At 36.9% G+C, this 15,972-nt stretch overlaps 4 protein-coding genes across 4 annotated transcripts; 1 reads left to right on the forward strand and 3 right to left on the reverse strand.

Moving 5' to 3' along the window:
- On the reverse strand, positions 71 to 2,805 carry LOC105177088 (putative glucose-6-phosphate 1-epimerase). Its single transcript, XM_020699289.1, has 8 exons — positions 2,484 to 2,805; positions 2,026 to 2,100; positions 1,699 to 1,755; positions 1,459 to 1,616; positions 1,240 to 1,371; positions 909 to 1,011; positions 582 to 681; positions 71 to 490 (listed from the first exon to the last, which is right to left on the reverse strand). Exons 1-8 carry the CDS (start codon positions 2,556 to 2,558, stop codon positions 276 to 278), a joined length of 915 nt encoding a protein of 304 aa, XP_020554948.1. The 5' UTR covers positions 2,559 to 2,805; the 3' UTR covers positions 71 to 275.
- Positions 4,789 to 6,275, forward strand: LOC105177333 (U-box domain-containing protein 4). Its single transcript, XM_011100455.2, has 3 exons — positions 4,789 to 5,220; positions 5,307 to 5,718; positions 5,827 to 6,275. The coding sequence occupies exons 1-3, from the start codon at positions 5,012 to 5,014 to the stop codon at positions 6,199 to 6,201; spliced, it is 996 nt and encodes a 331-aa protein (XP_011098757.1). The 5' UTR covers positions 4,789 to 5,011; the 3' UTR covers positions 6,202 to 6,275.
- Positions 6,673 to 10,712, reverse strand: LOC105177089 (protein kinase PVPK-1). Its single transcript, XM_011100113.2, has 3 exons — positions 9,904 to 10,712; positions 8,161 to 9,334; positions 6,673 to 7,695 (listed from the first exon to the last, which is right to left on the reverse strand). Exons 2-3 carry the CDS (start codon positions 9,327 to 9,329, stop codon positions 6,828 to 6,830), a joined length of 2,037 nt encoding a protein of 678 aa, XP_011098415.1. The 5' UTR covers positions 9,330 to 9,334; positions 9,904 to 10,712; the 3' UTR covers positions 6,673 to 6,827.
- On the reverse strand, positions 13,674 to 15,876 carry LOC105177091. The gene is made up of 3 exons (XM_011100114.2): positions 15,030 to 15,876; positions 14,824 to 14,943; positions 13,674 to 13,936 (listed from the first exon to the last, which is right to left on the reverse strand). Exons 1-3 carry the CDS (start codon positions 15,063 to 15,065, stop codon positions 13,757 to 13,759), a joined length of 336 nt encoding a protein of 111 aa, XP_011098416.1. The 5' UTR covers positions 15,066 to 15,876; the 3' UTR covers positions 13,674 to 13,756.

Below are 15,972 nucleotides of genomic sequence, written 5' to 3' on the forward strand. Positions count from 1 at the left end.
CACATAATTAAAGAAAAGATGAGGAAGCTCATCGAACAACATGCAAATGGATTAGGATGGCCACAGACATAACAAGCAGCTCATATACCCATATATATATACTACTACTTAAATCACCAAAAGATGTTACGCCAGAAATGGTTGTCTGCATACAGAGACCCCAAAAAAAGAAACAAATAGAAAAAGGAAAAGAAGAAAGGAAGAAAAAAACAAACTCATACTATACATAATGCAAAAGATGAGTGATAATAGAACCTCAAGTGCACCAAATTCAATCACTTGAACCCAAGAACTTTCCGAGGATCTAATTGTCCACTGCAGTAACTTGAGGAGACAGCTGTCAGCTCTTGACGGCCCTTCCACTCTTCACAGGGTTTCAAGGCTATAGGCGTTTCAAGAGAAGCAGAATCAACGCATAACATTGTTTTGTAATCCTCATCGCCGAAATCTGGAATAGCCTTTGCTTTCTTGTCCCAAGGGTTCCATACAGCTGCGCACCATAGTCACAACTATTAAAACAGTTTCCAGGAACGGTTGTGAAGCTTCGAATAACAACATTAGAGGGCAGTTGAGAATAAAACCTGCATCAGGCATGCCTTCTTTGCGAAGTACAAAGGTTCTCTTCTTCTCATGGTCTATTACGGCTATCTTTGTTGGAGTGTATAAATACACTCGGTCAATCTATTAAGAGATAGAGAACATGCTAAAAAGTGCACTGAAAAGTTTGAAATTCAGAAGAATCTTTGCAGATACAAAAGTTTTGAGCTCTAACAGAACGAACTACATCTAAAGTAATTGCAAGTGTGAAATCACAGCCCCAATAGATATGCAAGTGTGAAATCACAGCCCAATAGATATGCAAGTGTAAAAACACAAACCAAAAAGAGAAAGAAAGTGAAACAGGTTACCTCCCCATCAAAAGTAATTGCATCTGCCTGCTCTGTGTACCTTTCTCTTTGTAACAAATTATCAAAGTAGTCAAGTGTCTCCAAGCCCTCAACACGCACTTCACTGCAAATTAAACAGCATCATGCAACCTATCTGAAAAGGATAACAAAGTATCTAACAGATTTAGATTTAACTAGGAAAATAAAGAGAGTTCCTCATCAACGCAAAACAAGCTGATGCGTGAATGCACTTCGTACCAAATAGGGTTGAATTTAAACACAATAAAGCATGTGGTAATAACATATCAACCATGCCAGCAAGAAGAATATCTAGTAAGAGATGAGAAAAAACCTGATATCAGATACAGATAGATAATTGCACAAAGCAAATGTGAATGAGAATGCCTTGCTATCAGTGTTCCGCACACGAGGGATCACGGTAAGCTTGCCAGCACTCAGAGAAATTCGCATACGTAACTCAAATCTGCGATCACCACCAGAACCAATGTGAAAACTGGACAAGAATACACAAATTACCATAGCTAATGCAGACATCTCATGTTCTCCTCACCTATGTGGCCAGGACTTTAGATCCTCTTCTGTGGATTTTAGCATCAGATCCACGGTTGACTGGTTGTTGGCTGGGGGCAGAGGTGAAGGAGAACTGTCCAATGACCACATTCTATTCCTTACGAATCCAGGTTGCTCCATTGAACCAAGATTTGAGAACTAAAATGTACATATAACAGATGAGAATTCAACTGGCAAGACAGAAGATGTAAATGTTTGGCTTGTTAAGTTAGTGTTTCACCTGTGGGAAGCAAATGGATATTCCACCCCTGACAGGCTTACCTGGCTTCCATAAAGCCTGATGAACAACATGAAATGCACATTTACCATAAGTAAAAGTATATTATATTATTGAATGTCATAACATGGATGCATAAATCTGAACGCGCTGCTCCACGATTAAACAACCACTGTCAGCATTTCCAACTGCAGTTATACACAGAAAGAAAGATACACCAAAACAAAATTATCCACCCAACAGCTATTACAGATCTTCAATGCCTTCTCCCTGACAACTTACTCACGTCTTTTTATGATAATTAGATGCTAAATGATTACAAAAGTTCACCTTATTGGTCGTGAAGAGCATCTCTTCTCTTTTTTCATTCTTCCAAGAGACCACCTGCGCACCATACAAAAGGACCTGGAACAACAAAAAAGGAGTAGGATTAGATTTGTTTCCGATCCTCATCCAGGATACGAAGACTAATTCATCATGGCTAAATTTGTTTCCACGCGTAAACAGAAAGCAAGTTTGTCGTTTTTGCATATGCGAACAAGGACGAGCCGATTGTTAATACAGAGCATGCACAAACTTATTGGTAATCATCAGAACATTAATAAAAATTACTTTTCCAAGGTTTCAACTCAGAATTGCATCTCAGAATCCCTAACTGCAAAGCAGGAAGGAGAAACGATGAATTTTCAACGCCATGATGCAACAATTTCATCAACCTATTCATTAGCATAATAATGATTTTCACACAAAAAATAATACATACTACATGGCCACCAAAATATACGAACCTCAACCGTAGAGCCAATGGGCTCCGACAATATAATCCGAGGGGATCCATCACCGTCCTGAATTACATTAGCCATCGTACTTATTTCGCCGGAATCGCACAGAATTAGGCTGTACCTTTTCCTTCCTCCACCCCAGCTACGCACTAAACAAAAAGATACCGCGAAATCAAAACCGAAACAGAAATGAGAAAAAACCACGGATCAAACTCGCGCAGATGCGGACAGGAAAAAAAATGAAAATCATGGATTTCACGCCTCAAACACCTAAATTAATTATCATTATATATTAATTTATATAATCGGAAACGAAAGAATTAAAAAAAAAAAAAAGAAATATATATATGATATCTGAATGATTAATGGAAAAAAGAAATAAAAAAATGATGGAGATGAAAGTGAATCACACATTTGGCGTTAAAGGAATTTGAATAGACGAATAAATTAATCAGAAATCGGCTTCGAGTTTGAAGAACTGTCCACCAACTTTTGAGTCCATTTTGTATACGGAAGTCGCACAATAATAATAACAATCATGCAATAATCGAATCACATAGGATGGATGGATGGATGGGATGGATATAGCCATTATCATACATACATCAAATCTTATTTTTTATTTGGAAATTTCCTTATTCCAAGTTGTTGAAAGTAAGAGGGAAAAAAGAAATTGTTTGAATAATAATGAATGAATGAATGGGCCCACAATCTTACTTCAAATTTGGGCCTCTGCCCCACATCTTAACACTTGGAGTTGGGCCTATGCCTCAGCCTCACAATTTATACCATTTCCACCTCATATCTTTTCTTTTTTTAAATAATAATCAACTAACTATTTACTATTAATAATTTGATTTGCAAAAGAAGCATAATTGACATAAAAAAAAAAAGAAAAGTAGTTATGTTGAGCATGAGATGAGATGACACCAAAAGATCAATTTAGAGTACAAATAAATTGTTAGCACATAAATGAGGTGCGTTATAGTTGAGACTAATAATTTTCTAGGCATCCAATAGTGAGTAAGGATTTATAAAGAATAAGGGTTGATCATACTGCAATAAATTGGTGATAGAATAAGGGGTTGTGTTGTGGGCTGCCCACAGTTTTGAGGGGTGCATGCATCTATTTAGGTATGTGAACATAAGTGAGCAGTCAAAGCAATAGGGAAGGGCAGACACCACATGACTTCCCGAATGCCATATACTGATAATGGGTAGGCTAAGATTTTATTTAAATTAGTATAATTTGCAGAGTAAAAAAACTGAGTTTGGATTTGATCCTACCCAAAAACTGGGTTTTGAGTTGGATTAATGAAATGAACATCTTTGGACATTAATCTATATCAATATTCATGTATATTTTAGGGTATTAGGCGATCATCCATACCCATGGATCTTTAGGATATTAGACCCTATCCATATCTACTCATTTAATTTTATGAATTTAGGATAGAATAGAATCTCTTACACATTATATAAGGTATGAATATGAAGATTATTTTCTGAATATAAATACGACAATACCCTATTTATTAACAAGCTGAGAGTAAGATATTCCTCGATTTCGGAACCCAACCCATATATGCTCATTCTCATTGCTCTCTCCCTCTCCCTCTTTTTTTTTTTATTTTTTATTTATATCTATTCTTTGCTGCTGCAGTTACAATTTTCGAAGCAAGCAACCACATCACCCACTCTGCTTCACGCACTATTTTATCCATTTCTGACAAACTTTGTAGCGTTCAATTCCGAGATTCATGTATTATAAAATATGACATCTCTTAAACATATATTGTTGCAGGCAAGAAATATGTTGTCACCAGTTTTCTACTTTTTCTTACATTCAATGAATATTGTTATGATTATCAATCTATATTGTATATTAACTGGGGGCATATTTAATGATCATCATTGGTGGCTAATATGTGTATAGACTAAAATACTTTTAAATATCTTTTTTTTTAAAAAATTAGTTTTCTAATCAACAACTTTTTTATTTTCATGCATGTTTGTTTAATTAAGGTTGATACATTTCAATAAATAAATATAGTAAAAATTTTAAATTCGCTTTAATCTTGTAATTATATAGTCATCAAGTTTAGTCTTATATGCATTTTCAGTTTTAGTTTTATATGTTATCCAAACTTGAGAAATGGTAGTCCTGTATTTAAATAAAACACATTCAACAATTAAATAGATATGATGTTCTTGAAAAAAGAAGAATGAGTGATTTTGAAGATGATGAATAGTGTGTAGGAAGGTAGGAGTGGGTTTATTAAAATAATAATATTAGAGTCGTTCCCGGGGAACAACTTTAAAGGCTGACGCCGATTTCTTCTATATATGGAAACTCTGAGATTCATATTTCCTATTTCCAGTTTTAACTGAAAAAGAGAGTGAGGAATTAGAGCGCATTGCTTCTTACTCAAACAACCCAAAAAGCAACAACCCCCTTGCAATTGCATCCTCTACAAGCCACTCCCCATTATAATTCCACTTCACTCTTTTCATACACAACAAGAAGCAGAGCAATGGCAGAAGAAGCAGCCCTTGAGTTTGGTGAAAGAGAAGCTCAGATTTCGGCTGCCAGAGATGTGGGCAAACTCAGCAGCAAGCAGAAGCAAATATTAGCTGAAAAGGGACTCATTTCTCAATTGGTTTTCATGCTTCATACCCAGGATTATCAATCTGTTGAAGCTGCTCTCTTTGCTCTCCTCAATCTTGCCTTTGGCAGTGAAAGGTTGCTACCAACAATCCCTCCTCTAAATATCATTAACACAATATTCACCCTACTGATTCTGTCATCTGCGGCCTGTTAATCTGCAGGAACAAACTTCGCATAGTAAAATCTGGGGCTATACCACCAATATTAAAGATCCTCCAATGCCGGAACGAGTCGTTGCTCCAACTCGCACTCGCCGCCCTCTTGGTCCTCTCTTCTTGCTCTGGAAATAAGCCTGAAATCGCATCTTCCGGTGCTGTTCAACTTCTTATCCACCTTTTGGCCTCGGAGTTTCCCATTGGCCAAAGCATCAGCCATCAGGCCAAGCTTGATATCATATCCACGCTACACAATCTCTCAAGTTCCCCCCAGATCATCCCCTCAATCGTTCTTTCCGGTGGCTTAATCTCTCTAATACAACTTATTCACGAGTCCGATAAATCATCCGACATAGCAGAGAAGGCGATGGCGTTGCTACAATCAATCATTTCTTCCTCAGACATTGCCTTAAATCAGGTACTAAACAAAAAAGTTTTGTTAACTTTGCTTGTTCACGTCCTAATCCCATTCAGTGAGAATTTTGAAATTATGAGAGGAGAATTAATTAATATTTAATATGTTCAGGTTTCTGAAATGGGCGGGGCGACCAGGGTGCTGGTGGAGGCCGTAGAGGACGGGACTGGGCAGTGCAAAGAGCACGCGGTGGGAATTCTTGAGCAGATATGCAGAAGCTGCGGAGAGAGATACAGAGGGATGATTCTGAGAGAAGGGGCAATGCCAGGGCTCCTCCAGCTTAGCGTTGATGGATCACGTCAGGCTAGAGAGAAGGCAAAAGATTTGCTTTTACTGCTTAGAGATTGCTCTCGCGGTGGATCGTCGAGGGTTAAGCAGTCCAAGAGAGTTTTGTTTGAAGAGGTTATGAGACAGATTGATGGAGGTGGGAGAGCTGGAACTTCTATTCAGCTGGTAGAGGAGATGATTGCCAAACTTAGGACATGATTTTCTTTTATTTTAGTTCTACATCATGGTTTATATTTGCCTTAAACTATGATATATAGGTTTTGGTCTTCGGTCTGTACAGGAATATAGTTAAAGGAAAATTTTCTTGGTGTTACTAAAATTTTAGTTCCTATAGTAACACCTCAATATTATATCATTTCATAGCTAGTTTTCGCTTACTCATTATCAAGAACCAGACAACATAGTATTTTTCCTCCCTTGGTATACAAGAAGTAGAAAGGATGTTTCTCAGTAGCAATCAATTACCACATATTGTACAAGAACTTAGGCTTCAAGTCTCATTTTACCAAACCCGGCTTCTAAGTCAAGTTAAGACCCACGTTTGGTAAGATTAGTCATAAGGGTCCCTCAGATTGTGATGCTCTGAAATTCCTGGTCCAGAATATAACAATGTTTGATCTTTTTTATTCAACTATGCATGCTTAAGTTGGAAGTGCTCAATTTAAGGGAATGAGGAGTTCAGCCAAATTAATAATGAACCGCAGCAAACTTGTTCAGTTAATGGAACGTTGAGAAATTTGTATTCCTTCCAATAAAGCAAGAATCCTAGAAATAAAATTCAATCAAGTGGATGGAAACCATCTCAACGAATACAAAAAGATCAACTAGAAGAAATCGATCTCATAGTAATTACCCGAAGGCTTAACATCAACACCTTGCACCTTTCCTGCTGCTGCTGCTGCTGGTGCAGGTGGTCCTGCATCGTGCATTTTGAACGGTGGCGGTACATCCGGAGGGCTGGCACAACGTATCAGAGCCCAGTTCACGCTCTGGAAAAATGGATGCTGCTTGATTTCAGTCGCTCCACGCCTGTAAGCAAGACGATGTTGTGGCTCTTTCACCAGCAACCCTCTGATTAAATCCCGTGCAGCAAAGCTAACTGATGGTGATTCTGGGAACCTTAGTGGTTGCCCGACAACATTAAATAAAGTAGCCCGATTCCCAGCTCCCTTAAATGGTGTCCTACCAAACAAGAGCTCGTATAGAAAAATCCCGAACGTCCACCAATCCACTGCGCTGCCATGGCCTTCGCCTTTGATAATTTCCGGTGCTAGATATTCATGTGTGCCAACAAAAGACATGGATCGAGCATTTGTGGGCTCAGCTATCAGTTCTGGAAGAGGGGTGATCTGATTGTGTATTTCTGTCTTTGGCTTGGACTTCTTTTCTTTCTTGGACTTGCCCAGAAACCGTGGGCCAAAGCATGTGGGTTGGATACAAGCAGGCTGGACGACGCACGACGGTTCCATGCAAGCAGGTTGAACGCAGTATCCTGAGCTCTTGGATTCCGAGTTGGGATTCGAGGACTTGACTAAGGTTGGGCTCACAGCACACCTCAAGGAGAGGTCAAAATCGGAGAGCATTATATGTCCATCTTCCCTCACCAGAACATTTTCTGGTTTGAGATCTCTGTATATGATTCCAAGCATGTGCAAGTATTCTAAAGCAAGAAGAACTTCAGCCAAGTAAAACCTGAAATATTGGAATAAGATAATGTATGCTTTAAACTTGCCTTCACTTGATTTAAATAAATGAACAGATATTATTAATTGAAACATCCTGCAAAAAAGATGATTGGGCTGGGGTAGTTAAAGAAAAAAATGATATAGAAATTAAAGAAAAAAACCACAAGTCAATAAATTTAGCACTGGCATATCCACAGAGGAGAAGTTCCAAAATCATGTTGGAGTTTAGCCTACCATTGAAAATTATAAACTGACAGTTCTATAGCCATTTTATCCCATATATTAAGGCTCCTTAGGCAATCAAATTAACCTCAGTACAGATGTATATGTTTCTTGATGTTCACCTATTTCAAAAGTGGTACTTATTATGATGAATCTGGGATGATATATGAAAAAATGAAAGTACAGAGTCACTCCTGAAGGTTTATTCACAAAAAGTATCAGACAACTCCAGTATTTCGTCAAATATTACCTGGCAGCATGCTCTGGGAAAAACTTCCCAGGTTGTTTCTGCCGAAGCGCATGCAAATCTCCCCCAGGGCAAAACTCCATCACCAGGAAAGACAATTTTTCCGTCTCAAAGTGAGTATACAAGGTAGGAAGAAAGGGATGATCCAGAGATTGTAGAATCTCTCTCTCAGTCTGAGCTCTCAGAATCTTTTTCCTACTCGCTAGAGCTTCTTTATCCATCACTTTCATGGCAAAATAAGTTCTTGTGCCTATCAGCTCTGCCAGATGAACACTCCCTATGTCCCCACATCCCAATCTCTTGAAAATCCTGAAATTTTTCAACTCCAGTGCCCCATTGTTTCGAGACCGGACGGCTTGAATTGCTTCCCATCTTACATCATTTGATTTGTGTGGTTTGTACAGAGCACTGCTAAAACTACTAGAGCTGCTCTCATCGCTAACATCGCTGCCAGTGCTGCCTCTATAAATACTAGTTTTCCTACTCTCAATAAAGTCACATGAGTTGCTAACTTCCCCACTTTCACCAGATTTCCCCACACTGCTAGCACATTCGCTCACTTCAGTATTCGTGAAGCTCTGTTTAGCTTCAGTGTACTGTGCGGCAGAGTAAAAACTGCCTTGAGGGCTTGGACAGTAGCTCATTCCTGATTTAGATTGTAACTGAAGATGCAACTGGTCAAGAGCTCCTTTAGCTGGCAATGTAGCAAAATTTGCTGATTCCACAATGCCATTGGAATTGCAAGTCTTGGCATCATCAACTGGTTGCTGGATATTATCACTGCTATCGGATTTCATAGATAGCTTGTGAGTATTTTCGTCCTCCATTTTGCCATCTCCATCACCACTGCTAAAAAGTTGCTCTTTTTCTTCTTTGAGTATGCTGTTATCTCCATCTTTTTGCATAATGGGATGGGCAGTTTTGTAGGTGAGTTTCGAAACGTCCATGGATCCAGACGGAGAATAGGTAGTCTTCATAACATGATCCTTGGGAAGTGCGTGAGATCCAGATGAGCTCCCTTCATATCTATTTTGTTGTATAGATGGAGGGTGGGGAGGACGACTTTTGCTGGGTGCAAAAGAAGAATTATGTTCTACATTAACAACCGAATTGGAACTCATCTGTAAGGAACCAATTCCCTCAACGAGTGATTCTATTGTGACAGCTGGCATAATCACTGCAACATATCACCACCAAGTGGAACAGAATTAGACTACATCAAGTTCAAGCAGTAATGAAATGGTTGTTTCTCAGGAAAAATTTGATTCAAGAATCAAATATTTCGGTAGAGCATATTAGGTGACTGAATTCATGGAGCCATTTGTCCAAGGAGGCTGAATGGGACCACCAACAGCTCTCCTACACTGAAAGCAACTCTTGTACATTATAGAGAAAAAGAGAACATAGACCTAATTTAAGTATACATGAATCCATAAGAAATCTTTCTTCTGTCAATTCTTTTTTCCTGAAACACAAGAGAATGCCAAAACCAGTAATGCCCAGAAAAACCAGTGTCTCTTCAAACACATCTACCCCATTAACCAAGAAAAGTAAAAGAACCCCAAGAATTCCCCAGACAAAGATAAAGCTCTTCTTGATCATAAAGTGATTCAATTCTTGTGTCCCATTACATTCAAGATTCTTTTTCTACACCAGCATTACCAAATAAACTAACACCAACTAAAGAAAAAGCAAATCCCACACAAAGAAAACAGTAAAAAGAACATGGAGCGATTCTTGATTTACCTTATCAGAGAATTCAAATGGCTGAACAATCTTTCATCACCCTTGATAAATAACGTACGCTTTGGCATAAACTATGACAAAAAGTAAATGAACTTTGTATTGGATAACAGCTTTACTGTTTTTCCGACATTGTTGTGCAAGTCCTTTTCAGATCCGATCAAAACAAGAAACAGATTTTGATAGATAAACCACAGCAAATCAAACCAAGAAAAAGAAGAAAAGGAAAAAGACTGAGTCACAAGATAATAGTAATAATGATAAAGCCAGTGAAGATTTTCTTTTCTCTGTCGTTTAAGGAGTCAAAATGGTAAGGAGAAAAGAACAAGAGAAAATAAAGAAAGTAGCCCGGAAACTGAAACTAAGTTCACAAGCAAAACTATAAAAGTAAGAAAAAAGGAAAAGGAGAAGCAGAAAAGGCAACAAGGGAGTGGAGGTTTCTTGTATATTTGCTTGTATGAAATGAAATTGAAGGCCGCCTTTACTCTGTCAAGAACCTCTCGCCGTTAAATCTCCACCATTTCTTGTTCTTGTAACGCTCTCTTTTTTTTCTCGTTGTCTGTGTGTAGTACAAAATACAGTATGCACTTCTTGTTTTTCATGAAGGGAGTAAATGCGCTCGCGCACACACACACACACACTCTCTCTTTCTCTCTCTCTTCCTCAACTGTAAATCTGTATAGACACCAACACCATGGAGTTGATCTTCTTTTTCCTTAAAGAAATACTAATACTTGAAACCATAGTGCAACACACTAGAGATTCTCTCTCTCTCTCTCTCTCTCTCTCTCTCTTGTTTTTCCTTTTTTATTACATTAAATTGATAATATGTCTCGTAGTCTTTTCTCAATGCAATGGCAATTATTATTATAGACAACCCCAAAAAATAAAATAAAAGATAATGATAGGAGAGAAATTATTATTTGACTTTGGATACAAATATTTGGTGATATATAGTAAAAAAAAAAAAAAAACCAAGCAATAATGGGGAGAAATAGTGATGGGAAGTTAGGATCATACTCTATAACTCGTGAAAGACATTTATTATCATTTTCAAATATTATTATATTTTTTTTGTATCTCTCGTTATCAAACACTCCGAAACGGGACAACCCTCAAAGTGGGCCGTCCCAGAATTCCCATGCATATTTCCCTTAACACTGCCGCAAATTACTTTCTTTCTTTTTCTTTTAATCTTTGGCAGTAATTTATCAATAAAATTACGATTATCGAAAACCCAAGTCACAAATAATTCTTCTCAATTGAAAACTTTTAAACAATATAAAACTTTATTATATCATTTAATATATATACTAAAAAAAGATCTAATATAAAAAATATCAAATCAATATTTTCGATGGGATTCGAATTTCAATATATGAAATTTTAGACTTCGACCTTATCATTTCAGCCAAATATCGTTAAAAATATGTATAATCAATCCCTTTTTACTCTCATTCGACCAAAAAACAATTATATTACATTCGATTTTTGTGTTTATAAGGAAAATAATAATCAGTAAGTAATTAATATATTTACATACATAATTAAAGAATTATGATACAGATAATTTTATAACGTCTTGAATTATGGAGATTTGTGATGGATTAGTTCATAATAACCCAAAGGAACTGGGAAAGGGAAAAAGAAAATAAGTTACAATTAAATATTACTCATACTGATATTAGTAATTTATGATAGAAAATAGAAAAGAGGTATGATAATGAGTAATGACAAGGGATTAAGTGAATGCACATATATTTATGAATGAATAGCGAAAATAAAGAGGAGTCACATGCATGCACGTGAATGAGGAGCGTCGCATGTGGACCGCTGCCAATCGTCCGTCCCATTATTACTATAAATAAATAAATTGTTACAGTTCAAAATACATTACACACCCTAATTCCTAAGCCCTTGTAATTTTGAATTATGTGCGTCTCATCTCATAAAATAAGTGATTAAATAAAGAACAAAATAAATGGGTCCTGTTAAATTAAGCTATTATGATTAATTAACTAATGTATAGGTCAATGCTCCAACTACGCAAAGTCTAGCTTATCTTCTTGATTAAACATCAATGAAGAATTTAAAACATAGTCATTTTATTATTAAAATTGTATTTATATAGTATTTTTACTCACATTAGAATATGTAATACATTCTTAATATTGTGACCAAATTGGCGAAAATAATCCGTATTTGTTTGAGACAACAAAAATTTTATCCTCATACTTGGATAAACTTACCACGAGTAATTCGCATTTCTTGCCCAATCAATTTTAGTTTTCAAGTACATTTTTGTTTAATAATTAATGAAAAATGTGTGCAAATGCACGTGAGACTGCTAACTCCTCTGTTACTTATTGGACGGAAAATGCATGTAAAAATTAAAATTGAGAAATTTTTCAATTTATAAAATACAATATGAGAAACCGTAATATGAAATTGAATTGAAAAGAATCGTGCCATATGGGATAAAAAAATGTGATTTCCCTTCTTACGGTGCAAGAGAAATGGTGTTAATACACCAGCAATGAAGCAAGTGGGAGAGAGAGAGAGAGAGGACATGAATTCATGTACAGACACAATAAGAACAACTTAAATTTCAGGCATGACCTATGTTTTCTCTCTACTTCATCATTGACCATTTTTTCTTAATTTCATGTTCCCAAATGACACGTCTATCAGAGTAGGGATTCCAGCAAAAGTAAGAAATGGACAGAGGAGATTGGTATGTGGTAATAGAGAAATAAATCTGCATGTAGAGGAATGGGGAGACAGTTTAGTTGAGTAGGGGGCCACTAATGTCACCAATCAATGTAACATGTTTAAGAATAATCATATGCAGAGTGCATCTTGATATCATTCTTATCTTGCTTTAAATGTCATAATGAACTTTAAATCTCTCTCATTTTAACCCCCCATGCATGATTTCACAAGTCTTCTTGGAGGGGCTGTTAACCCCTCTTCATCATTTACTTGGTGGGTTCTGGAATTTGTTGCTGCTTCAGATGGAGTAACACTGTAACTCTCACTTAATGAATGGTGGAGATGCTTCCAAACTAGCAGATGTTATATGAAATCTACCATCTAGCATATTAAAAAATCTAAAATAGAAAAACAAAAGGCAAGACTTTTAGTATTCAAGATCTCATTATTGAGCTCATTACCAGCACATCACATGATCAGAGTAGCCAATAATTTAGACCCGCAATATCAGACCATGAGCTATGTGGGAAAGGAATCAACAATTGGGAGCACTAATTCAGTAGCCCAAACCGCAAGATAAAAAAAAGGCCAAAAAAGTGAAAACTACAAGTAGAGGAATGCTTTGATTTATTTATTCCTTCATCATTATCTTTTCTATTCTTTATTTTCTTGGATGGTGGCGGAGCAGTCTAATTCAGTCAGATGATAACACAACAAATGCGGCACAGGGTTCATCGACTATTTATAAACAATGGTACTTCGTGAGTTCACCCTGTAGATGGTTCGTTTTGTAAGCTGAGAAACCGAGAACACAGATGGTATCTCCTAGAGCCTCGGAAAACAGGTATTTTGACTAATGATTCTGAATTGATGCATTTAGACTGGCTTAAGTTTAACTGCTGACAACTGATACCAACAGAACAGAGTGCTGGCAATTAAAATCCTAGAGGTGGTCTGAAAGGTGAACCTAACAAGGTGCTGACTTTCAAAAGCAGTGGAAGGGTGATGCACTGAAAATTAACTTGTGGCAGATTGACAAATAATTTACATACAACTGCAACTGATAACAGAGCAACTCATCGATATTAAATAAGAATTCACAGTCTTCCTCCATGTACATAACCATCTCAAATGAAGGTCAAAATCAAGATTGTTCCAGCAAACTTTCTAAATACAAGTTTAATATATACCTTCCTGTCGACAATACATCAAGCCTTTTCTCACTAGGCTCATATTTTCCTTTCCTGAGCTGATAACGATGAGTTACAGCTGAAATAGTATAAGTTTGGCCTTCTATCATCACACTCTCACCACATTGCAGGTTCTGCCATTAGAAATGAGTAGTTAGATAGATGTTATCAAATGCTATTTGCACTGCATAATTGCAAATGACCCATGATTGATTCACAAATTACAGGGGACTAAAATCAGCTCAATTTGATAAGTAAACTGGCTTCTTATTTAATTCCTAGCACCGAATTTACAAAAATGAAAGGTCTTTTATTGCAGGCTTCTTCTCTTCTGTTAAGGCAGAAATGATATGCAATTAAACATGAATTCTCATCAATTGCAAAACTGAATACTCGCTAACAAGGACAGCCAACTTTCTCCTTGAACAGTTATAGTCCAAATATATAGAACTCTGCAAGACTTCCGTTCTCCAAATTATTCTGCTATATTCTGAATTGCATTGCAGAAATCAAAACTAAAAAACCCTTAGCAAGACCAGTAAACAGTCCTCTTATCTTCCCCACAAAGTCAAGCATCTGTTTAGCCAGATGTTGAGCACTACTACAATACAGACCATATAGTTGATGTCCATGCACAAAAGACAAAAATGAAAAGCAGACTTTCAATAAAGGGAAGGAGAAGCACTAGCAGGCTCCGCCTAGAAGCATTCAGTCAAGTATCCGACATCTGTATTTCCCCACATTGAATTTCCTTAATGCACAAACTTCAAAACGATGCAGCTCCAACAAACGGATATGCAGACTACAAACTAAGTTTAGAGTCGGACTATAGCCAGAGGGCAACAGATAAGTAATGAATATAACACACAAGACAAAGCAAATGCATTTGCATTTCATCTTAACAATTGAAACCCCTGGAAGCCCATCAAATCAAAATGGAAATATTAATCAATTTAACATTCTGTTCCAATTCTTCAATTCAATGAAACCAAAACCACGTAAACATATTCAGTAAGCTTACAGATGGAAAGCAGCGAATTCCGAGATTCTTGGGCGGAGGAGTGATTTCAATCACTTTATAAGGATAATTGCTTTGACCCCCTCTGTCTTTCTCCTTTTTTCTGCAGAAAACTTGCGGCATCTGCGTATCATGTGCTAAAAGTTATTACTTAAGAAAAATCCACGATAACTACTGAATACCAGAGTCGAAAGGTAACAGGATTATACCTTTCGCGACGTCGAGAAGCTAGAAACCATCGCCATTTTCCTGCAAGTGCTGCTTCTTTTTTTGTTTTTCCGAATTCTTGAATTATTATTTGGTATTCTTTTATTTCCCAGCAGTCTGCACCAGAAGCAATGGGAGAGCTGACGATATTTTTCTCTATTTCTGAGATCACTGGTTAAAAGCTAAAGCGTGTTTCAGAAGATCTGACAAACTTTCTGTTAAAACACGACGACGAGTTTGTGGCTGTGGTCTTCTTTAGGTCAATTTTAAATATGTTGGGAAAACAAACACATTTAGAACGAGTAGTTTACTATATACAGAAATTGCGTATGTACTCCCTATTCCCTTTGTTTATAATTGATAGTCATGAAGATTGTTTCATTTTATACAAACTGTTAAGAAGCTATATAGTAAGAATGGATATAGAACAAGCCATGTTTTTCTTCCGTTTCTTCGTGGTTCCTCCATCCACAATGTTCATTTAGCTTGCAGTATTCATATCTATGCCAACACTTTGCATTCACAATGAAGTAAATGCAACAGAAACTGTAGTTGGAGCTTTGCGACAACTTGACATATAAATTTCCTCTTACGTTTATTGGAGTTTATCTAATTGGGATGGAACTGCAATTTCAACCCAATTTCGACTTGACTCCACTCCAATTTAGATTGCGCCGATAGCACGTCCGCCCAAACCCAGATTTTTGCTCCGACTGAGAAATTTACTTCAACTAATATTTTCCAATACAAAGATAAAATGCAGATACATAGAGTAACGAGACAAGCTCTAGCAAAATTCCGTAGCACAGAAATGTTTACCTTCCGATCAACTCTAAGTGAGATCTTATCTCTTATTTTGCTGCATGCAGCAATTTTCAGTCGTTTCTCAGCTGCTGTGATCGACAAATAGAATATGGATTTGGAAAATAGAGAGATATGGTGTTA

The sequence above is a fragment of the Sesamum indicum genome, linkage group LG15 (assembly GCF_000512975.1).
Source record: "Sesamum indicum cultivar Zhongzhi No. 13 linkage group LG15, S_indicum_v1.0, whole genome shotgun sequence".
Lineage (NCBI taxonomy): Eukaryota > Viridiplantae > Streptophyta > Magnoliopsida > Lamiales > Pedaliaceae > Sesamum > Sesamum indicum.